At 37.4% G+C, this 22139-nt stretch overlaps 1 protein-coding gene across 1 annotated transcript in view; it reads right to left on the bottom strand.

Moving 5' to 3' along the window:
• LOC126355276 (uncharacterized) overlaps window positions 1-22139 on the bottom strand; it is a 384087-nt gene that overhangs the window by 128594 nt on the left and 233354 nt on the right. Inside the window, exon 8 of the mRNA XM_050005563.1 lies at window positions 4511-4639. Within this exon, the coding sequence (XP_049861520.1) occupies window positions 4511-4639 (129 nt within the window). The remainder of the gene's footprint in view (window positions 1-4510; window positions 4640-22139) is intronic.

Genomic DNA, 22139 nt, shown 5'->3' with positions numbered 1-22139 from the left:
AATGAGTGACAAAAAGTGCACAATTACAGAGTTGGAATGGAAAGATGGAAAATGCAAAGCTGTGAAGTCATGCATGACTATAGGAAATGTAGTTGTTACATACAGGAAAATTAAAGCAGGCTTTGGGGAACAGAAGCAGCTGTATGTAAATACCTAGTAAGCCCACACTACACAGGAGAGAGAAGGGTGAAAAGTGGAAAGAATGTATAGAAGGAAAGAAACTTTACAATGTTATTACATGAATGGAAGTGGAAGAGGAAACAAATGAAGATGACATGGGAGATACAATACTGTGGAAATTTTACAAAGGACTGAAATTCCATAGTAAAAATAAGCAAAATCAACCCCAAAAAAACTGTTACATCTGGTATTTATGATGTATGACGCAAAGCAAAATACCCTCAGACTTCAGAAGAATCTAATAAGGCCACTATCAAAGCAGGCAGAAGATAGCTGATTGCACTATCCTTCCCACCCCTCCCACCTTAGTATTCAGCTGTCTCCCTTCACCTGATTCGAATCTCTTGCCTCATGATGTACATCCTCGCACCACCAATTACCCCAGTCTCATCACAAGTGTCTCCTATGCATCAAAGGCAGGGCTACCTATGAAAGTAATCATGTGATCTACAAACTAATCAGCAACCAGTGTGCTGCTCTCTATGTGGGAATGATGACTAACAAGTTGAGTGTCCACCAACAAACTGTGGGCAAAAGACACCTGGACTATCCTGTTGCTGAAAATACTGCCAAATATAACAAATTTCACTTCAATGGCTGCTTCACAGTCTGTACCATGTAGATCCTTCCTAACACTAGTAGCTTTTCTCTGGACTGCACCAAGCAGTCCCACCCTGTCCCCATTATGTCCCTGTATACTCCACCAAGCAGCACAACACTGTTCCCTACACTATCCTGCTACGCTCCCTCCCCTCCCCTGGCTCAGGACTCCTCCTTATCCCCAACACCAGACTACTGCTTATATTAGGCACAGTCACAACTCAGTCCAGCCACAAGAGCCAGAGACAGTGCTCATGGGCCTTACTTGTGCTTGTGTGAATGTGTTTGTGTTCTATACCACAGAAGAAGGCCTTTTGGCTGAAAGCTCAAATACATAGCTGTTTTGGTGAGTAGCATTCTATGCTTTTCATGATGCTTTTCATGATATGGTCATTAACATAAACTTTTGGTATTTAATGGCTCTAACATACATCTTTTTATTTTGCAATGCTTCTCTCTCTCTCTCTCTCTCTCTCTCTCTCTCTCTCTCTCTCTCTCTCTCTCTCTCTCTGTGTGTGTGTGTGTGTGTGTGTGTGTGTGTGTGTGTGTGTGTGTGTGTGTGTGTGTGTGTGTGTGTGTGTGTACATATATGTAGAAATCTTAGGGTCATAGGGAATGCCTGGATAAAGAGGGCATAAACAATGCTCAGAGCCAAGATTCAACTTCCATAGTACATCTAAAAATATTCTGATAAGTTGGAGTTGGAACTAAACGTGAAGGAAACTGGTCGGAATCTGAAATTGATAGCAGTAAGATCTTTGGGAAAAATTTAAGAGTATACTCAAAAGATATGCAAATGGGAAATGCAGGTGATGTATTTGTTGCAGTAGACAAGAAACTCCAATACACAGAGATATCAATTGAAGCTACCTGTGAGATTGTTTGAGCAAGACTCAGTATGAGGGGTGAGCATAAAATGATAATTGGATCCTTCTATTGCTCACCAGACTCACCCCCTGATATGACCAAAAACTTTAGAGATAAACTCTGTTAACTTGTACATTAGTTATCCAAACATACTGTATTCATTGGCAGAGACTTCAATAGCCCAAAAATTAAATAGGCAAATTATAGTTTGGTTAACGGTGGGTGTGTTAAGAAATCCTGTGAAACAGTACTAAATGCCTTCTCTGAAAAATACCTACAACAGATAGTTAGTAACATCCCCCAAGATGGAAACATACTGGATCCAACAACAAAAAATAGACCTGACCTCTTTGAGGATGTCCGCATTGAAACTGGTATTAGTGACCATGGCACATTTGTGGCAACAATGACTATCAAAGGACAAGTAAGCCAAGCAGAAGGATATAAATGTTCAGTAAATTAGATAAAAAATCAGTAGTCATATCTCACTGAGCAACTTGAAACTTTCAGCATAAGGCAGGAGCATATAGAGGGACTATGTTTCAGTTTAAAAGAATAGTTGACCATGTACTGGACAGATATGTACCCAGAAGAAAAATTCATAATGGGAAAAAACATCCACGGTCAACAGCTCACCATAAAGAAATTTCTGAAAAAAAAACAGAGATTACTGCAAAATAAGTGTAAAACAAAGTGTAGGGCTATAAATAGAGATATGCTGAATGAAATCTGTTTGGCTGTCAAGAGGGCAATGCATGATGCATTCAATGACTACTATAGCAGAATACTGTCAAGTGATCTTTCATAGAAACCAAAGAAATTCTGGTCATATATAAAATCTGTTAGTGGCACCCAAGTTATTGTCCAGTGCATAGCGAATGAGATACAAACTGAAATTGAGGGCAGCAAAGCAAAAGATGAAATGCTTAACTCCATTTTCAAATGCTCCTTTACAAAATAAAGCCCAGGAGAATTGTCCCAGTTTAATCCTTATACCACTGAAAAGATGAGTGAAATATTGATTAGTGTCAGTTGTGTTTTGAAAAGATGAGTGAAATAAGTATTAGTGTCAGTTGTGTTACGAACAGCCGAAATTGTTAAAACTGAAGGAAACATCAGGGCCCAATGGAATCCCTGTCAGATTCTGTACTGCATTTGCAGCTGAGTTAGCCTCTCTTCTAACTGTAATCTGTCATAGATCCCTTGAACAAAAAACTGTGCCCAGTTCTTGGAAAAAAAGCACACATCAAACGCATCTACAAGAAGGGCAGCAGAAGTCATCCACAAAACTGCTGTCCAATATCCTTGACATCAATTTGTTATGGGACCTTTAGAACATATTCTGAGTGCGAACGTAATGAGGTTTTGGTGTCGAGGGGGAGAGGGGGGGGGGGTCTAAAAATGGCATTGAAAGAGACTAAAAAGGATACAATAGAGAGCAATATGTATGTCAATAATAAATCACAATAAAATGGAAAAGATAAATACTATAGTTGACAAAGAATGATAATGCATAACTTAATTAGAAACAGGAGAAAAGAAATCTCTGAAGTAAAAACTATGGGCAAACAAGCAACCATAAACTGGATGGTAGAAGACTAGAATCTGTTCAGGACCTATCTATCATATCTTGAGCTAAAGAGGCAATGGTCAAGTGTGAGAAATTTTAGATGACCTGAAGAATGAAACAAGTATCCATGTTTCTACAGATTTTTACAACAGTACACTCAATATTGGGGTATTCAGGGTATTGGCAGTGTGGATTCTATCTGCAGACAGTCCTTGTGACTTTAATAAAACACAGTGGATAAAATTTCTGCGACAGTTGGTACATCACATTAAGCTCTCATAGGTTTACACACTTTTTAGACCAGTAGGACTTGATTTATGGTACTGGCATGGTACCTGGGATAGGATCCATATGTATTATCCATGAAATGAGATGGCATAACTAAGGGTTTTCAAAGCACCTAAATAACATAGTCCACAATTTCACTGGGCTGTACATGCTCGGTCTGCAGAGTGAAGGAAAGATTTGAGACAGTGTTAATATAATTTGTGACATTGCTTCATTAAATTATATCCCAGTCAGAGAAGCAGGCTATTAAAATTGTAATATATGGTGAATTGTGTGATAAGAGAATACTTATAATGGAGATGTACTAATCTGCCAGCACTGAGTTACAATGCAATTTCAGGATGCAAAAGAATGTACAATCTTGCAGTTATACTTAATGAGAGAAACTGTATCACAAATAATCCATTTGTTATGAAACTCATTGCAGGAAGGGAGAAAACATTTAGTGTGTAAGATGTGAAAACTATTGTGATGAAGTCATTCCTGTTTGTCATGCAGAGTTATGGCAGGGAACTCTCAAGCAGTCAAAATATTAACTCAAAGAAAACTGATGTGGAATTGAAACGTAGGGAATGTTGTTTACCAGAGATTTAAGAATAATAGGCTATTTCCAATGCTGTTAAATAGAACAAGAAGAAGAAGGAAGGAAAGAAAATGGAATACATAGCTCAGAAGAGAACAAAGCAAACGAAGTTCTTAAAGGTAGTGGGTAGAGGCAGTGTACATTTTACGTCTAACTTCTGCGAATTTCATATCACTTTCTGTAACTCTTTTGCTTGTATCTCTTAATGAAGGGACTCCTGGACCAAACTACTTCTTTTTCTGCTAGTTGAGCCATGAGCTTCTAATATCCTGTGAACATGACCTATAAATCAGTAGATTTGAGTGCAGTTGAGTACTTTTATGAAGGCTAATACTTGTAAAAAGTTGTAGTAAGTCACAGATATTACTTGTCACTAATGTTTCTAGTTTCCATATGACTGATAAATTAATATTGCACATTACCTTATCACTATTCGAAGCCTCTCTTGATACTGTCGAAGTTCAGCTAAGACATAGCTCATCATCATGTGGTACTGCTCTGCCAAAGAAAAGTCAGGAGGACGTTTCATGTTTCGGTAGATTTTCTCTTGCCTGGAACATAAAAATGAACAATTGAGAAGAATGTAGCAGTAATGTACCATACATTACATACATACCAAGGTGACAAAAGTCATGGGATAGCAATATGCACATGCACAGATGGCAGCACCATCATGTACACAAGGTATATAAAAGAGCTATGCATTGGCAAAGGTGTCATTTATATTCAGGTGATTAATGTGAAAAGGCTTACAACATGATTATAGTCACAGCAAAGCAATTAATTGACTCTGAATGTGCAATGATAATTGGAGCTAGATTCCTGGGCTATCTCGAAAGTCATTAGGGAATACTACATTCTGCCACCTACAGCATCAAGAGTGTGCCAGGAATACCACACTTCAGGCATTACCTCTCTCCATGGAGAATACAGTGGCCAACGTCCTTAACTTAATGACAAAGAGCAGTGGCATTTGTGTAGAGCTGTCAGAAATAACACACAAGCAACACTGTGTGAAATAACTGCAGAAATAAATGTGAGACATGGAACAAATGTATTTGTTAGGACAGTGCAGCAAAATTTGATGCTAATGGGTTATGACAGTAGACAACTAACATGAGTGCCTTTGTTAACACCACTACATCACATGCAGCATCTCTCCTGCGCTTGTGACCACACTGGCTGGACTGTACATGCCTGAAAAACCATGGTCTGGTCATAGAAGTTCAAATTTCAATTGGTAAAAGGTGACGGTAGGGTTTGAGTGTGGTGCAGATCCCATGAAACCATAGACCAAAGTTGTTAACAAGATACTGTGCAAGCTGGTGGTGGCTCCATAATCTTTTGGGCCGTATTTACATGGAATGGACTGGATGCTCTAGATGTTCGGCTGGTTAGAGACCATTTGCAGCGATTCATGGAGGTCATGTTCATATACAAGGTTGCAATTTTTATGGGTGGCAATGTGCCATGTCACTGGTCCTCAACAGTTTGCCACTGGTTTGAAGAACATTCTGGTCAACAAAAGTGAATAGTTGGCCACCCAGATTACCTGACATGAATTCCATCACACATGTATGGGACATAATCGAGAGGTCAGTTTGTGCACAAAACCCTGCACTGGCAACACTTTCACAATTATGGATGGCTATAGAGGCAGCATGGTGAGTATTTGTACCAGGAACTTCCTTACAACTTGTTGAATCCATGCCATGATGAGTTCTGTGCTATGCCAGGTGAAAGGAGATATGACGTGATATTAGGAGATATCTCATGACTTTCATCACCTCAGTGTAAACATCTGCATTTGTGTAATCATAACACCAGAAATATACATTAATACCAGAGCAGGTATAAGTCTCGAGGCATCTATGAATCTTATAATAATAAGGTACTGATCACAACTCTAGACATTAAAAAAGAGACTCTCATCTATATTTCATTTTCCTGGCACTGATTAATCTTATTGTTTTCAAAACATTTCTATTAATTGTGTTAAACATTTCCTTGATGGTGTCCTCAGGCAACATAAATAAAGTGCAATTATTAACATGGAAGGTAAACATTTTACACCAGGAAAGAGAAGGAACCTGTTTTAAAGTGACTTTGATGGAATGTCTTACTAATAAGTGTATTTATAATGTTAAAGACTTCCTCTTAGAGGAATAGATTATCCGCATTTGCACTGTATTATGTATAAGTAATTGAAATGTAGTATGTTTTGCAACTGATCCTAGGAAGTTATGACATGAATTGTAACCTGTGTCCACAATGCAAAACTAATTTTGTATTTGTCTATGGATAATGCGTAAATAAGTCATACTGAAGTTAAGAATATAAGACTTTTATTAGCTGTGTGTTCTGTCTGTTTGTGGAATTTTCCCAAGGATCTTTCACAGCCAGTGACTCTTCATCCATTCAGAATAAATATATCTATGCAGTGCTCCAAAATACCAGTGTCTGAACCCAGAAAATGACTGCTATTATGATATTTTGCATAGAACAAAAAATAAAAAGTGTCAGAGTATGCAAAACTTTTCAAACATAATGTGAGTGATGTAATAGTTGTTACTGAAAGATGAATGTAACTATCAGTGATGGAAGTGAGACCCTAGGCGCGAATCATAGTGTTTACTAAAAATTGGATTAATTGTATAAAAAAAGGAAATTCATTTGAGAAAATTAATTAATTATGAGACACAACTGCTCACTAGAATTTACTTTCAGGAGCTGACATATGTAGTATTACTGACAGACAGATGTATAAAAATAAAAGTGACAACTATCTTAGCTTTTGGAACTGTTAGTTGTTTCCTGCAACAAGGGAGAGATAGGCTGGAGAAAGTTAAAAAGGAAGAGCACGTTAATTATAACCCAGAGTCCTGGAGTCTGACAACACATTATTTATTGATTGGCCTTGTAAAGGCCTTTGACAGGTGCATAAGACACATATGTGTGTATTTTAATGAGGGAGGGTATAATACCAACATATGTCATTAATACAGTAAAATCTATGTATAAAAGCAATTAAAAAGTATAAGAACAAACAAAACCAGTAACATCACTGCTAAATTAATTCAAGGAGTTAGACAAGAATAACCTCTATCACAAAGACCATTCCATGTACAAACAGATTGAGTCTGTACATATACATCCACAAACAGTGTATCCTGCCGTGGTAGGGTGGCTTTCATTCCCTAACAATACAGACAGCAATACTGCAGCTGCAACCACATAGTATCAGTGTCTGTTAAGAGGCCAGACTAACATAAGGCAGCAAGCTGCTCAGTAGTTGCAGGTGTAAAGATTGAATGATTTTCTGACCTGGCCTTTAGCTAAAATGGTGTTGATATGTTGGTTCTGTGAGTGGCTGAAAGCAAAACGAACTGCAGTTATTATATTTTACTGAAGACATGGAGCTCTATTGTATGATTTAATGATGACGGCAGCCACTTGGGTATAATATTTGAGATGTGAAACAGTGACCCATTTGGATCTCTGGGTAGGTTTTCTCAGGAGGATGTTTCTATTGGAAAAATCAAATTTGATATTCTGTAGGCTGGAGAGTGGAATGTTAGTTCCCTTAAACATGTAGGTATGTTAAAGAATGTAAATGGAGAAACAGATTCACAATCCAGCAGGAAATACTGGAGTTGGTGTCAGACAGACCAAGACTTCTGGCCAGGGTAGCATAGTGTTACCAACACAAAATCAAATATGCCTCATGCAGGAGGAGGTCTAATATTCAATAAAGTGAGCTACAATGGACAGCATAGTGAATGCATTAGCATTGAACATACACATAAAGCCAACATCCAGCACAGTAGTACATGTTTATGTGCCTCGTAGCTCCACAGATGATAAACAGATTAAAAGAATGTTTGATGAGATAAATGAAATTATTCAGTTGATTAAGGGAAAATGTCAATGGGGACCACAGTTCGACAGTAGAGAATGGAAGAGAAAGAAAAATAGTATGAAAGCTTGAACTAGAAAGGGGGAGGGGGGAAGGGCGAGGAAGCCCTTTAGTACAATTTTGCACAGAGCACAATTTAATCATTGTTAAAATTTGGTTTAAGAATCATGTAAATTTATTAACTACGTGTAAGAGCCCTGGAGACAATAGAAAGTTTCAGACAGATTATATAATGGTAAGGTAGAGATTTAAACCCCAAGTTTTCAACTGTAAACGTTTCCACTAGGGAAATGTAGAGTCTGGCCATAATTTATGGGTTATAAACTGTTTATTAAGGATGAAGAAGTAGGCAATGACTGGCTGAAACAGGGCAAATGAATACAAGATAAGATGGATGGGTAGCTTTGAGAAGAATAACAGTCAAGGCAACAGAAGAACAATTAAGTCAAAGAGACATGGCTCAGTTAAAATTCTTGAATACCTCATAAGATACTGAATTCACTGATAAAATAAGAAAATTTAAAAATATAGCAAGTGATGCAGGTAGGAGGAATACAACCATGTAAAAAAACGAGATTGAAAGGAGGTGCAAAATGGCACAGGAAGAATGACTAGATAAAAATATGAAGCTGTAGTCGGGAGAAGGAAGAAATGTATAAAATGGATTAAACCTGAAGACAACTTCATGGGAAAGGGAGAGGAAGTGGATGAATATGAGGTGAGATATATGAAACTGTACGAAGATCACTGACAGACCTAAGCAAAAGCAAGACACATGGAGTAGATGAACTTTCCCTAATAATTGTAGAGTTCCTGTGGATAACATACCATCGTAGGTTAGATTAGATACACTTTTTGTTCCTTAGACTCACAGTGAGGTGTCCCTCAAGAATGCAGAATATATAAAACAAGAATACATAATACATATCGGAGGTGCTTCCAAAGATACTAACAGAAGTAGTCCTGTTAGGTGTGTTATAAGTACACAAAAATTGAAACACATTTACATTTAAGAGGTAATAACAAACTTGTCATAAATATATATAAATTCATATAAACTGATGATGATGTAAATAAAATAGAAAGAAACTTCCACATGGGAAAAATATATTAAAAACAAAGGTTCCAAGACTTACCAAGCGGGAAAGCGCCGGCACACAGGCACATGAACAAAACACACAAACACACACACAGAATTACTAGCTTTCGCAACCGATGGTTGCTTCTTCAGGAAGGAGAGTGAAAGACGAAAGGATGTGGGTTTTAAGGGAGAGGGTAAGGAGTCATTCCAATCCCGGGAGCGGAAAGACTTCCCTTAGGGGGAAAAAAGGACAGGTGTACACTCGCACACACACACACACACACACACACACACACACACACACACACACACACACACACACACACACACACACAAATATCCATCCGCACATACACAGACACAAGCAGACATATTTAAAGGCAAAGAGTAAGGACAGAGATGTCAGTCGAGGCGGAAGTACAGAGGCAAAGAAGTTGTTGAAAGAAGTTGTTGAAAGACAGGTGAGGTATGAGCGGCGGCAACTTGAAAGTTGCCGCCGCTCATACCTCACCTGTCTTTCAACAACTTCTTTGCCTCCGTACTTCCGCCTCGACTGACATCTCTGTCCTTACTCTTTGCCTTTAAATATGTCTGCTTGTGTCTGTGTATGTGCGGATGGATATGTGTGTGTGTGTGTGTGTGTGTGTGTGTGTGTGTGTGTGTGTGTGTGTGTGTGTGTGTGTGTGTGTGCGAGTGTACACCTGTCCTTTTTTTCCCCTAAGGGAAGTCTTTCTGCTCCCGGGATTGGAATGACTCCTTACCCTCTCCCTTTATATAAACTGAGATGTAAGAGATAATTCTTAGGTTATTGTGGCCATGAATCATCAAAAATATTCTACCTAGTATGCAAAACAGGTGAAATAGTCTCAGACTTCAACATAAATGTAACAGTTCCCATTCCATAAGAGTCAGGTGCTGACAGATGTGAATATTAATGTCATATTTGCAAAACTGAAAAAGACTGATAGAAGCCAATTAACCCTGGAAGACAGGCTGAAGAAAATCAAATCTACATCTCTAGCATTTACACATTTGGAGAAAGCTTTTGACACTGTAGATTTGAATGCACTCTTTAATGTTGTGAAAGTAGGAAGAATGAAATACTGGGAGTAAAAGTGTATCTACAACATGTAAAGAAATGAGATTGTTGTCATGAGAGTCAAGGAAAGGAACATGGCAACTCAGGAAGGAATTAAATATGTTTCTAGCCCATCCCAATGGTTACTCTATCTGTGTGCTGAGCAAGCAGTAAAGGCAACCAAGGTAATATTTTAAGACAGAATTAAGGGTCAGGGAGAAAAAAATATGAACTTTTCAGGTTTGTTGAGATATTGTAATTCCATCAAAGATGGTAAAGAACTTGGAAGATAATTTGAATGGAATGTATAGAGTCAAGAAAATGGGTTATAAAGTGAATATCAACAAAACTGAAACAAGGGTAATTTATGTAAGTGTTAGGAAGTATTTTCTGAAGTTATTCATGTGGAGTGTGGCCTTGTAAGAAATGAAACAAGGATGAGAACAGAAGGTTTTGAAATGTGATACTGCAGAAGAATGCTATAGTGCTGTAGATCAAATGGGCACATTGGAGTAAATGAAAAGGTAATGAAATTAATGGGGGACAAAAGGAGTTCACGAGACAACTTGACTACAGGAAGAGGTTGGTTGGTAGGAAAAATCCAGAGGCACCGAGGACAATTCAGTGTGGTAGTGGAAAGAAGCAGTGAGGGTCAATGTTGTAGATAGAGACCAAGCCTTGAGTACTGTAAGCAAGTTGAAATCACTGATAGCTGCAGTAATAATACAGGGACAAAGAGGCTTGTACAAGATCAACTAATTTGGGATGGTGCATCAAACCAATATTTGTACTGAAGTCCATGACAGCAGACAGGGTCATTGTAAGCTGCCAAATATTTTAAAAAACTTTTATAATGTGTGGCAATAACCATGTGACAACATTATTTGTGGATAATCAGCTTAAAACAGGTAACTGAGCATATGAAATACTAGAGAAAATTAAATCATGTTCATAAACAATATCATATAAACATATCCACATATGCAATCAAGTGAAACTCCAATAAGTCAAAAAGCTATAATTGATGGCAAAATCACTGGGCAATTGTTAGCATTTACACATTTATTCTTCCACATAACTCATAAATCAAATGATCCTTCCATAAAAATTTGAAAGTTTTAGATATTTCATTGGAACAATAAACTGAATTTCAGATCACAAACTAAGAAAATAAATGTTATGTAAACTATATAAGGAAACTGCAATAAGATACTACCAATTGGTGTATAATAGCAAAGATTGAGCTCTTTGTAAAACAGAGGCAAGTGAAATAAAATTCCTGCAGTACATAGCAGGTTATTCTGTGCTTAACCACAAAAGGCATACAGATGTATGTGAAGAGCTGTGGGTTGAGATCTTGACTCACACACACACACACACACACACACACACACACACACACATACACACACACACACAGGTACATACAGATATGGTTTTTCATCATTACATGCTAGATTCCTTGGAACAAATAAATAGGGGAAGATGAAAACAATACAAGTAAGATGATTTTTGAGGGAGTTATTCATTATAAAATGTGCTGACACAAAATGTGTTAGTCAATAACAAATTGTAAATCATTTGTTTCACTGCAGTTGAAATTGGCATAACTGCACAGTTTCACATCACATCTTACCAAAAAAATGTGCATTACGAGAGATTCCATACCTTCATTCATTAAAAAAGAATTCACATCCCAAAACTGCTTAGAATTTTGAAATCCTGGAATTCAAGTGAGTTTGCATGATGTGTCAGAAAGTAACAAGCAGTAGGCAATAAAACAGTCAGCTTTTTAGTACAGAGTAATTGTCATTATTCATCTAAAATATATAAAAGAATACTTGTTTGGTTGGTTGTCCATCTTCTATGCATTCCTGTTGCTGAACTATTAGTTTAATAAATCATTATTGCAAAATACTGACATAAAATATTTATAGAAGAATGGAAACGCTGGTGGAATCTGGCGTCAGGGAAGATTAGTTTGGTTTCTGGAGATGTAAGAACATGAGAAGTAACACTAACCCTATGACTTAACTTAGAAGACATTGTGCAGAAAGGCAACCCTGTATTTAAAGCACAGTACATTTAGGGAAAGCTTTTGGCAATGTTGACAGGAATACACACTTTGAAATTCTGAGAGCTGAAGTGGTAAAATACAGGGAGCAAAAAGTTCTTTTCAGTTTGTACAGAAACCACAGTCCAGTTATGTGAATTGAAGGGCCTGAAAGGGAAGCAGCAACTGAAAAGGGAATGAGATAGGTTGGTAGCCACTACTCAATGTTAAACAATCTGTACAATAAGCAAGCAGTGAAGGAATTGAAGAATAAATTTATAAAGGGAACTAAAACTCAAGAAAAAGAAGTAAAAATTTGATGTTTGCTGATGACACTGTAATTCTTCCAGAGGCAGCAGTGGACTAGGAAGAGCACCTGAATGGAATGTATAGAGGATTGAAATGAGTTTATAAGATGAATCTCAACAAGAGCAAACCAAGAATGATGGGCTTTAGTTGAATTAAATCACGCTCTGCTGAAAGAATTAGTTCAGGAAATTTGATGTTAAAAGTATTAAAAGCAGATTAATTATGCTACATGGGCAGCAAAATAACTGATGACCATGCAAGTAGGTAGGATGTAAAATGCAGTCTGAGAATAGCAAGAAAAACATTTTGAAAAAAGAGAATTTGTGAACATCCAACATAAATTTAAGAGTTAGGAAACATTTTCTTAGGGTATTTGTACAGAGTGTAGCCTTTAATGGAAGTGAGTCATAGGCAGCAATCAGTTCAGGCAAAATGAGAATAAAAACTTTCAAAATGTGGTGTTACAGATAAATGTTGAAAATTATGCGGGTATCTCAACCAACAAATGTAGATGCAGTGAACCAAATTGGTGAAAAATGAAGTTTGTGGCACAACTAGACTAAAAGAAGGAATCAGATGAAAGGACGCATCCAGGGAGATATCACGGAATCATCAGTTTGATAATGGAAGCAAATGTGGGCAATAAAAATTGCAGAAGAAGGCCAAGTCTTGTATAAACTAAGAAGCTTCAGATGTATGTAGGTTGCAGTAGCTAACCAGAGATGAAGAGGTTTACACAGGATAATCTATCATGGAGAGCTGAATCAAATCAGTCTTCAGACTGAAGACCAAAACAACAACAATATCATCACCATTTGCTTTGTTGTTTGTAAAATTGGTGTGTGTGCAACACTTATGTACTTAAAAATATAAATGTAGTTTTGTCAAACAGATGGATACTTCATTAGAATTGTTGTTGTTGTTTTTGTTGTTGTGGTGCTGGTGGTCTTCTGTCCAGAGACTGGTTTGATGCAGTTCTCCAAGCTACTCTAACGTGTGCAAGCTTCTTCATCTCCCGGTACCTACTGAAACCTACATCCCTCTGAATCTGTTTCATCTCTTGGTCTCCCTCTACAATTTTTATCCTCCACGCTGCCCTCCAATACTAAATTGTTGATACCTTGATGCCTCAGAATATATCCTACCAACTGATTCCTTCGTCTAGTCAAGCTGTGCCACAAATTTCTCTTCTCCCCAATTCTATGCAATACTTCCTCATTAGTTATGTGATCTACCCATCTAATCTTCACATTCTTCTGTAGCACCACATTTTGAAAGCTTAGAATATGGTACACAAAACAGAGATATTTATTATATAGAACTGAAAATGGACACCATATATTTTGCATGGATTCACTATGTACTACAAACTGCCATACAGAATAAAAATCACACAGAACATCATCCAGCCAATTCTGTTGGCATTATCACAACATATTGTTTCTGGCACTGCATGGAATTTGGGTGATGATGCAGTAAATTCTAATTTCAGCTGGCCTTATGAAGGACTCCAAGTTTTATTACATTACTAGCTGAGTTTCTGGCATTACCAGGGTATGTATTTATTCCAATCTCCTATTAGACCATCTCCTCCTTCCTCCTCTCTTTGTCCATCTCTCCCTTCCCACTCTCTCTGTCCATCTCCTCCTTCAACCCCATCTGTCCAGCTCCTCTACCGCCTCTCTCTTTCTCCCCCTTTACTGCTACTCAGTCCACCTCCTCCACCACCTTTCTTTGTCTACTACTTCCACACCCCACTCCCTGTCCACCTCCATCTGCCCCTCTCTCGGCCAATCTCCTGTTTGCCTCTGTCTCTGTCAATCTTCTTTTCCCCCCTCTGTCCATCTCTTCCTCTCCCCTCTCTCTATTCATTTCCCCTCCCCTCTCTATGTTCATCTCCTCCTCCCCTCTGTCTATGCCAGTGTCTTCTTTCCTGCTCACTGTGTGTCCATCTCCTCCCCGTCCCCCTCCACCCACCATTCTCTCTCCATGTTGTTACAATCACCCCTAAAGGAGGCTGGTGGTTCATACACTCAAATTATTTCTTTCCACACTGTAACTAATATGTAAATGAAGCAGGCAAAAAGGAATACAAACGTCTGAAAAATGAGATCTACAGGAAGTGCAAAATGGCTAAGCAGGGACGGCTAGAGGACAAATGTAAGGATATAGAGGCTTATCTCACTAGGGGTAAGATAGATACTGCCTACAGGAAAATTAAAGAGACATTTGGAGATAAGAGAACCACTTGTATGAACATCAAGAGCTCAGATGGAAACCCAGTTCTAAGCAAAGAAGGGAAAGCAGAAAGGTGGAAGGAGTATATAGAGGGTCTATACAAGGGTGATGTACTTGATGACAATATTATGGAAATGGAAGAGGATGTAGATGAAAATGAAATGGGGAAAAAGGATACTGCGTGAAGAGTTTGACAGAGCACTGAAAGACCTGAGTCGAAACAAGGCCCCTGGAGTGGACAACATTCCATTAGAACTACTTACAGCCTTGGGAGAGCCAGTCCATACAAAACTCTACCATCTGGTGAGCAAGATGTATGAAACAGGCGAAATACCCTCAGACTTCAAGAAGAATATAATAATTCCAATCCCAAAGAAAGCAGGTGTTGACAGATGTGAAAATTACCAAACAATCAGCTTAATAAGCCATAGCTGCAAAATACTAACACGAATTCTTTACAGACGAATGGAAAAACTAGTAGAAGCCGACCATGGGGAAGATCAGTATGGATTCCGTAGAAATACTGGAACACGTGAGGCAATACTGACCTTACGACTTATCTTAGAAGAAAGATTAAGGAAAGGCAAACCTACGTTTCTAGCATTTGTAGACTTAGAGAAAGTTTTGACAATGTTGACTGGAATACTCTCTTTCAAATTCTAAAGGTGGCAGGAGTAAAATACAGGGAGCGAAACGCTATTTACAATTTGTACAGAAACCAGATGGCAATCATAAGAGTCAAGGGACATGAAAGGGAAGCAGTGGTTGGGAAGGGAGTAAGACAGGGTTGTAGCCTCTCCCCGATGTTATTCAATCTGTATATTGAGCAAGCAGTAAAGGAAACAAAAGAAAAAATTGGTGTAGGTATTAAAATCTATCAAGAAGAAATAAAAACTTTGAGGTTCGCTGATGACACTGTAATTCTGTCAGAGACAGTAAATCACTTGGAAGAGCAGTTGATTGGAATGGACAGTGACTTGAGAGGAGTATATAAGGTGAACATCAACAAAAGCAAAATGAGGATAATGGAATGTAGTCGAATTAAGTCAGGTGATGCTGAGGGAATTAGATTAGGAAATGAGACACTTAAAGTAGTAAAGGAGGTTTGCTATTTTGGGAGAAAAAAAAAAACTGATGATGGTCGAGGTAGAGAGGATATAAAATGTAGACTGGCAATGGCAAGGAAAGCGTTTCTGAAGAAGAGAGATTTGTTAACATCAAGTATAGATTTAAGTGTGAAGAAGTCTCTTCTGAAAGTATTTGTATGGAGTGTAGCCATGTATGGAAGTGAAACATGGATGATAAATAGTTTGGACAAGAAGAGAATAGAAGCTTTCGAAATGTGGTGCTACAGAAGAATGCTGTAGATTAGATGGGTAGGTCACATAACTAATTAGGAAGTACTGAATAGGATTGTGGAGAAGAGAAGTTTGTGGCACAACTTGACCAGAAGAAGGAATCGGTTGGTAGGACAAACTCTGAGGCATCAAGGGATCACCAATTTAGTATTGGAGGGCAGCGTGGTGGGTAAAAATCGTAGAGGGAGACCAAGAGATGAATACACTAAGCAGATTCAAAAGGATGTGGGTTGCAGTAGGTACTGGAGACGAAGAAGCTTGCACAGGATAGAGTACCATGGAGAGCTGCATCAAACCAGTCTCAGGACTGAAGACAAGTACAACAACAACAACAACAAACTAATATGTGTATAAAACTTGGCTGAAATTATACCAAGGGTTTAGGATGAGATTTTTGACCATGTCTTTGCCCACATATGCAATTGTGCATGTGTTTGGAGCTTATAGCTATGTACACACTTGCACAATATGTTTCGCGTATATCTAACATATTTCACATTTATTTTTATGCATATTCACCTTTATGTTTACCAGCCTTCATCCACCAGTTTTGTTTTCAAGCAGCACAATTTTGATGATGCCATATTTCCTAAACTATGTGCTACACAATAATATAATTTGCAAGTGGTATATTTGGATACTGTTTGCAATATGGTTTGTGCATAGAGTTAGTAGTGAAGACGTAACAAATTAAAACATCATGCTTGATGTGGCAGGTTTTCAAACATCTCAGTGTTTATGATATGGCATCTACTGAACTGTGTTTGATACAATGATATAATTTTCCTTGTACATTAATTGCATACATGAATACTGTCTGCAAAATGTATCAGGAATACAGTTACTAGTAAAGAAGTAATAAATCAAAATGTCGTGCTTCATGTAGCAGTTTTACTGCATGAACTGCAAAAATATAGTAAGAAATAAATTTTTCCCTTTCATTATTTGGTGGGGGCTGTCAGCAAGAAAAAGTTTCATAAAGGTTTGGAATTATGTGTAGAGTTTGTTGCAAGTCTCCAAGTGCTCTCATTCTCAAATATTGCATGACTGAAGTGTGGGTATTGCACTTTGTGGGCTATGCTGCTTCCCCCACACCTAACCCCCAACCCTCCCATGACCACACCAACTCCTTTCATAGATAGGTGGTTCTTACCCACAAAGCAATGATTTCCTGCCAACAAGTGATACGTGTACCAAGTTTGGTTGAAGTCAAGCCAGTCATTTAGGAGGAGATGTGAAACATACCTACATAAATACACGGGGTGTCTCTCCTAAGAGCCATCAGTCACATGTTATCTGGTGTTTTAGCAGATATTTGCAATTCTGATTTTGCATGGGTAACTGGAGTTGGTCCAAGAAAACAGTGCTCATTGCATCTTTTACGCAGTGCACAGTGTAGACAGAGAGCATCAATTGTTAGAAACAAAATGATTTTGAAAGTGGAATTCTACATACCAATGCGATAGACCAGATGCAGACTAGTCTAGAACAATATTTGTTTTGTCAGTATTTACCAACAGAGGCAGTGAAACATGAAGGATAATCAGTACTCTATCACAAACTCAGTAGTGTCTCATGCTTGGCGGTAGCGGTCAGCGTTGGCCAGGGCAGTGCTGTCACTGCTGGAGCACTGGTTATTCTTTGAGATTTAGTGACCCTATCAATACATATTGATAAAACAAATATTATATTAGACTAATTTGGGTATTGAACAGGTACATAAAATTCCACCTTAAAAACAAGTTTGTTTGTAATGGGAAAAAGTGACACCTTCCATGGACACTGGGTTTAGCATGAAGGATGTGTTGAGCACAATTTGTCTGGGCTGACTCCAGATACACAATGCAAAAACAGAATTGAAACTATCAACCATAAAACCATAGAAAATGCACCTGATGACTATTAGGCGAGACACCTTTTTGTACATACATTCATTTTTAGATTATGTATGGGTAAGGAAGTAAGTGTAGCTTAAGCTTCCAAAGTATCACCACAACAGAAGGCAATTGTGACCCTAAAGAGACAACTTCAGAAGTAACAAAATTGGAAACTCTGTTAATATGAAAGGAAGTAAACGATATTTTGATGGGATGGATTGAGTAAATATAATTCTAAACTATAAAATTGATGGAACAGCTTTAAACATTTTAGAAATATGCAGTTTTATTTAAAATGTACAGCAAAGAGGGGACCATCACAGTTTGTCCAACAAGATGATGTCTTGCTGCTGTGTTGCTACGTTCAAGAAATGGCAATCCTCCGTGCAAAAGCATTTTGAGTCTTTAGATGGGCTAATGCAAGTGTCACAGTTCAGGTAGAATGAACTAGTTTTACACTGCATACAGTGGTTTTAATAGATTTTTAAGGTGTAGGACTGGTGGTTCAACTGTGAAATGTATCTCCAAATTACCAGCCATCTGTACTCAAGTTATTGATTTCTTCTTGAAATCAGCAACAGCAGACCAGCTGTGGCTCCCTATGAGAAGGAACATGACAACCATGTTGCACTAAGTCCTTTGTATTATAGATCTACTCACTAAATATACAGGGCACAGGCACAATAATGTGAATATTGGTGGTAATGGGATGATTGTGTTCAACTGTCAACAACGCAGCTTAGGCATGTGTCGCACTGGACTGTACGTGTTCAGCAGTGCACATTTCCTATTTGCAGTCAGAGGCCAAGGTTGATGTGCAATGAAAGACCTAACAGAGTTCCAAAGAGGGCAGATGGTGGGGTCCCGATTAGCTGGAGCATCAGTAACCAACAAAACCTACACAAAACATGGAAAGACAGCATTGTCTAAACGTAATAATGGGTGCAAATCAAAACTAAATGACAGAGTGTGTCATACGCTAACACAAATTGTGTCAAAATAATGCAAAAGTATGGCGACGAAAGTGACTATGTCATCAAAATCAAATAAAAAACATGTATAATTTTTTTTTAAAGGCAGTAACTGTCTGAATTCACCCTCTATATATTGTAATTTCAGACATAGATTTAAAATAACATATGTGTCCAAAATCACCCCAATCCATGGTGTGACTTCGGACACTTTATTCAACTGCCTCAGATAAATTTACCTAGAAATACAGTTTCTGGTTCTGGGACATTTTATTCATTACACATATACCCTACCACTTCCATAACAATCAATTTATTCTAACAATATATATGAAAGTTACAATCAAAGTAACGACAAAACCGTCCGAAATCACCGCATTTGACAGTACTGAGAGGATTGTTACCATGATCAGATTTGTGAAGAATTTTGTAAGTTGCTGTAAGCAGTGATTAAAAGGCTGAAGTAGTTAATAAAGTGTCTCAAAAATTTAAAACAGAGTACTTTTAGAGAACAGACTCTGTTGCATTACAAGATTAACATCAAGTGCAGCAAACAGTGTACATGCCTACATAATATAGACAAAAAGTGTCACATACAATAGCTTAACAGTTTCAGGAAAGAGAGTTAAGAATAGGATTTGCATAAGTGAAACTCTTCAAAGTAGGCTAAAACATGATACAAGTAAATCAAGTGGCAAATTTAAGGCATCAAGAGTCTACAGAATCAAGTGCAAATACTGTCATAAACAGTATATAATCCAGACAGGTAAAACTTCCAAGACCCAGTTTACAGAACACACAGCAAAACAAAATAATAAGACAGCATATGAAGATCATCTCAAATAACTCAGCACAATTAATAGAAACACATCTTGAAATTTTACATAGAGCAACTAAGAGACATTTTTTAAATGTTGTGGAAGAACATGAAATATATGGACATTACTTAACAGAACCAGATAAAATACTTAATATTCAGTGTGTCTTCATGAATTCAGTGTACTACAAGAATTTTGATGATCTTCTTAGATGAGCCAATTAGAATCAGTTGAACACCTTTGCAACAACCTCACTTGGCATAAGACAACATGACCTCAGCAGCTCAACACACTAATTGCAGCATGGCTGAAAGACAGTGTGGCCACAGACAGATTGAGCCCTGTGTACACAAGCGGAATACACTTCAGATGCCCTCTTGTGGAATTGTGTGTACTGTTTTAGTTCACTGTTTCATTTTATTCACAAACTTCAGCAAGATGTCAAATTATTTGTACTGCCTCTTTGGAATAGTTCTGTGTTACATTTTAAGAAGGCATGGATCAGCATTTTATCTTCCCTCTCACCTTCCTCCCTCCTCTACCCATCATTCATGATGTATGAATTTGCATTGTGCATAGTGGGTTCAGTATAATGTTTGATGCCATGGAATGTACTCACAAACATGCTTTTGTGTTATTACTTCTATTGTACAACTTTGACTTCTTTTTAAAGAATTATGACTATTCACTTTTAATGATTAATCAGTTACTGTTACATGTATTTTAATTTTATGTCTTAACTAGTCTCAGTCTATGTAATATCAGTACACAGGTACAATTTTAAAATATTTAATTTTAAATATTTTTCTATGTCATCTAAAGAAATAGTCATTCATTAATGTTACTTTTAATTTTTTTAGATCTTAAGATAATCATTGCTTATGACCAAAACTAGTAACCCAGCATGAATATGTGCAATGAGACTTAATAATAATAATAAAACAAAGTTGTAGGAACTGCTGTGATTTGTGTGGGTATAGCTGTGAGAATATTTTTTAGAATTATGATGGTATTCACCAGCTATTAGAAAAATGACACATAGCAGGCTATTCTCTTCATGGAATTGCTTTTAACATTGGGTCAACTAGAATAACGAAACATAGCTCTTGGCATAGTAAGGTGCACAGTGCATTGTGTCCTTTAAAGAGCAAGCTGCATCCCTTACACAAAATACAATACAAGAATGCAGTTCCTTGGAATGTGTCTAACATGCTCTGTATTACCAGCAATATTCCTTACCCAGTTTCAAGGACTCGTGGTGGTGACATGAACTATTAATTTCCAAAATGATATCAAATATCTTTGGTAATGTGTATAAAATGGGAATAAACTTTCATCATGTAGGGCATTCACTTCAAGGCATTCAGCTATCACTTCACTTGTTTGTTATTTTTATTCTCCTGGAGTGTATGAAGAGATACATACCTTGACTTTTAGGATTATTGTTAGAGTGTTATTCTTTGTTTCTTACACTGGTAAAAGCCTTTGATAAGCCATTCTTTTTAGTGTAAAGACTGTGATAAGCTGCTATGTTATACAGTATTACACTATTTATGCAGTACAAAGAACAATGCTGTCTTTAAATTCTTGGCTTTTAGGAAGGGAAAGAAAGAGTGGTGTGGCATTGTCAGCTGGAAGACTCTGAGGTGTTGTTTCGTCACCTAATTGGAAACACTATTGTTTTTTCATGCACAATAGTCCCTTTCCTTACAGGATATGAGAGGTGTATCTTAAGTGCATTTTTTGTGTGTAGGCGAGTTTTTAACATTATATTCATATATTGTACAGTATTTCTGTTAGCTCTCCTCTGGAAGTTCCTTTTTCAGATGTTGGCAAAAAGTTGTTCCTCTCCTTCCTTATATATTTTGTTACAAAAGAGCTTGCTCTTCATAGAGTTTTCACTAAAAAAATTGTCTGGTACTAAAAAGAGCACAGAAAGTAAAGCTAATGAGAATGAACTAAGAATTACAGTGAATAATAATTGTTATTGCAATTAAATTTCTGATAAAACATGCAACCTAACTGTGATGTAAGTGCACTTTCCAATCACAAATTTCAGTACTCAGTTTCAAATGAATCTACATAGTGCATCATACTGATATTTTCTCATGTAAATAACTATCAACTAGTACATTTGTGTTTGTCATTTTATAACAATTACAGTATGAATAAACACGTCAGATGGAAAATTTATACATCAGTAGTAAACAGAATATTCAAGAAAATCTGTTGAAGTTGCATGAATATGACATTTACAAAAATAAAAAGTAGCAACAGCGATCACTGCACAAGACATGAATGCAAAGGGAAAATTGTATGAGTGCTGAAATACTTAAAAATCATTCGTGCGTC

Source organism: Schistocerca gregaria, chromosome 3, assembly GCF_023897955.1.
Source record: "Schistocerca gregaria isolate iqSchGreg1 chromosome 3, iqSchGreg1.2, whole genome shotgun sequence".
Taxonomy (NCBI): domain Eukaryota; kingdom Metazoa; phylum Arthropoda; class Insecta; order Orthoptera; family Acrididae; genus Schistocerca; species Schistocerca gregaria.
This window is presented reverse-complemented; position numbering and strand designations above follow the sequence as displayed.